General features: G+C 36.1%; 1 protein-coding gene across 1 annotated transcript; it reads right to left on the bottom strand.

Annotated features, from left to right (window-relative positions):
* Positions 1-1,503: 1,503 nt before the first annotated feature.
* On the bottom strand, positions 1,504-2,430 carry LOC123236451 (olfactory receptor 13A1-like). The gene has a single exon (XM_044662849.1). It carries the CDS (start codon positions 2,428-2,430, stop codon positions 1,504-1,506), a length of 927 nt encoding a protein of 308 aa, XP_044518784.1.
* Between the last annotated feature and the right edge of the window lie 424 nt (positions 2,431-2,854).

A 2,854-nucleotide genomic window follows, 5' to 3' on the forward strand; every position in this document is an offset into this window, starting at 1 on the left:
TTGGATAAAGGGATTTATTGAGTGAAGGTCTGACTTATTCAAGGTTTCATTTCCAACATGATCTGTGGTTAAAGAAACACTTAATTGTTATTTAGAACACAAGAAACTCCTCCTTATCCTTTAGTATTGTGCCTAACTATATAGTAGGCAATTGGTAAATATTATTTGACTGATTTTTCAGAGGTTATAGATTTATAGAAAGTCTTTGAAGATTCAGTGGCCCTTCTATTCTTTAACTTTATCAAATTCTGTCATCTTCCAATGTTTTGATATAGTTTGTGATTTACTTTTGATCTTTCCAGATTATATATCCTTAGTTTTCTTCCAACTCTGAAGCACTTATTCATTTATTTCAAATAAATCTTTGTTTTCTCTGGAGAGTAATCTCTCCCAATTTCCTTAAATTTAATGTGTCTTTCCTGGCTCCAATTCTCTGGAAGTATTTGCTTATACCTTTCATATGTTCTTTTCCAGAATTCTATTTATATTTGGGCATGTTTTTTTGTCAGGAAGTTGGAGACAGATTTACCCATGTAAGGATTTGCATGGGAATATCAATTTTCATATTAGTCTCTTTTTCAATTCAATTCAATTCAATGGACATTTTATTAAGCACCTATTATGTATTATGCTCTATGCTATGTACCAGGTACACAAAGACAAGAATGAAAATATTATGCCCTCAAGGAGCTTACACATAGCAAAGTAAAAGAGTTTTATAAATGGTTATATGATTTCTTTTTAAAAGTCTTTTATTGAATTTTTCAATTAAAAGGAAATTGTTTTCTCTTCCTTTCACTCACTTCTCAAATTTATTTTTATTTTTTCCCTTTTTTTATTTAGAATATTTTTCCATGGTTACATGATTTGTTGTCTTCCCCCACCCCTGCTCTTTCCTCCCCCCTCCTGAATCCATCAATCAGTTCCACTGGATTATACATGTATTATTTTTCAAAACCTATTTGCATGTAATTCATATCTACAGTAGAGTGATCCTTTAACATCAAAACCTCAATCATATCCCTATCACATTACATGATCAATCACATATTTTTCTAATGCATTTCCATTTCTACAATTCTTTCTCTGCTTGTGAACAGCATTATTTCTCACACGTTCCTCTGAATTGTCCTGGGTCATTGCATTGCTGCTACTCATTTCTCAATTTAAAGGGAAAAAAGCCAAAATGATTATAACATGTATTCAGAATCAAGAAAAATAAATTTCTTCATTGTCTATGTAAAAAAAATGTATATCTCATTCTGTATCTTGAATCTATCAACTTTGTCGGGAGATGGGCAGAATGCTTCTTTATTAAAGTTTTGGAATCATGGTTGGTCCTGGCATTGGTCAGAATTCTTAATTGAGTTAAAGTTATTTGTCCTTACAATGTTGTTATCATATAAAGCGTTCTGGTTCTATTTACTTCACTTTGCATCAGTTGGTACCAGTCCTTCCCAAGTATCTCCAAAACCACCCTTTTTGCATTTCCTGTAACATGGTTTACTTTTTGGAGAAAGGAAGTATTTTTCTGAGGGCCTGTTTGACTTCCTTGTTTCTCAGAGTATAGATCAGAGGATTCAAGGTGGGGCTCAACATGGTGTATAGGACACCAGCCAGTTTACTCTTTTCTGGGCTGTAGCTTGAGACTGGGCTTATGTAGGCATAGAACACAGCAGTGTAGTACATAGATACCACAATAAGATGGGATGAACAGGTGGAGAATGCTTTCTTCTTTCCTTCTGTGGTCCTTATTTTCAGAATGCTGGAGATGATTAAGCTATAGGAAACCAATGTCATCGCAAAGTTCAATATTCCATAAAAGGCATCTGCCAGGACTATCATGATAGTATTCACATATGTAGGACTGCAAGAAAGCAGCAACAGGGGAGGAACCTCACAAAAGAAATGAGTAACAACATTGGGTCCACAAAAATCCAATCGAACCATCAAACCTGTGTGTATTGCAGTATTAAAGGCACAGAGACCCCACACTCCAGATGCCAACACACTACAGAGTGTCTTGCTCATTATGGTGCTATAATGTAAAGGATGACAGATGGCCACATACCGATCATAACCCATGACAGTAAGCAGAAGCAACTCAGATGATGCAGACCAAGTGAGAAAGTAGAGCTGAGCCATGCAACCCCCAAAAGAGATGGCGTTCTCCTCAGACAGCAGTCCCTCCAGCACTTTGGGCAAAATGGAGGAGGTACAGATGATATCCATTGTAGCCAAATTAAATAGGAAAAAATACATGGGGCTATGGAGGCTTGAGTTGAATACAATGGCTGTGATAATCAGGACATTGCCAGTAAGTGCCACCATATATAAGAAGAAGAAACAGATGAACAAGGGGATTCGAAGTTCAGGGTGTTCAGAGAATCCCTGAAGGATGAACTGAAATGTCTCTGTCTCATTAATCATAGTGGGAGAGTTTTCGGAAGGAGACAGGTGGTCCTTGCTCTCTGGGTGGCTTCATGAGCTATGTAATGATAATAATAATGATGATTACGAAAAGGAAGATTATGATCATGATTTAAAAAACCCTAACATTTATACTGTGCTAAGTATTTTACAATTATTATCCTATTTGGTCCTGACAACAACTTTGGGAAATATGTGCTCTTGTTTTTCTGTTATATGAGGAAACTGAGGCAAATAGAAGTTAAGCCACTTGCCCAGGTTAATGCAACTAGTAAGTGTCTCAGCCTGTATATGAATTCAGATCTTCTTTCCTCTGTCTGGCATTCTATCCATTATGCCACGAAATTGTCTCTGAATTACAAAGACTCGATATTCAATCTTTTTTTTTAAACCCTTACGTTCTGTCTTGGAGCCTGGCTCTAAG

Source organism: Gracilinanus agilis, chromosome 2 (assembly GCF_016433145.1).
Source record: "Gracilinanus agilis isolate LMUSP501 chromosome 2, AgileGrace, whole genome shotgun sequence".
Classification (NCBI taxonomy): Eukaryota; Metazoa; Chordata; class Mammalia; order Didelphimorphia; family Didelphidae; genus Gracilinanus; species Gracilinanus agilis.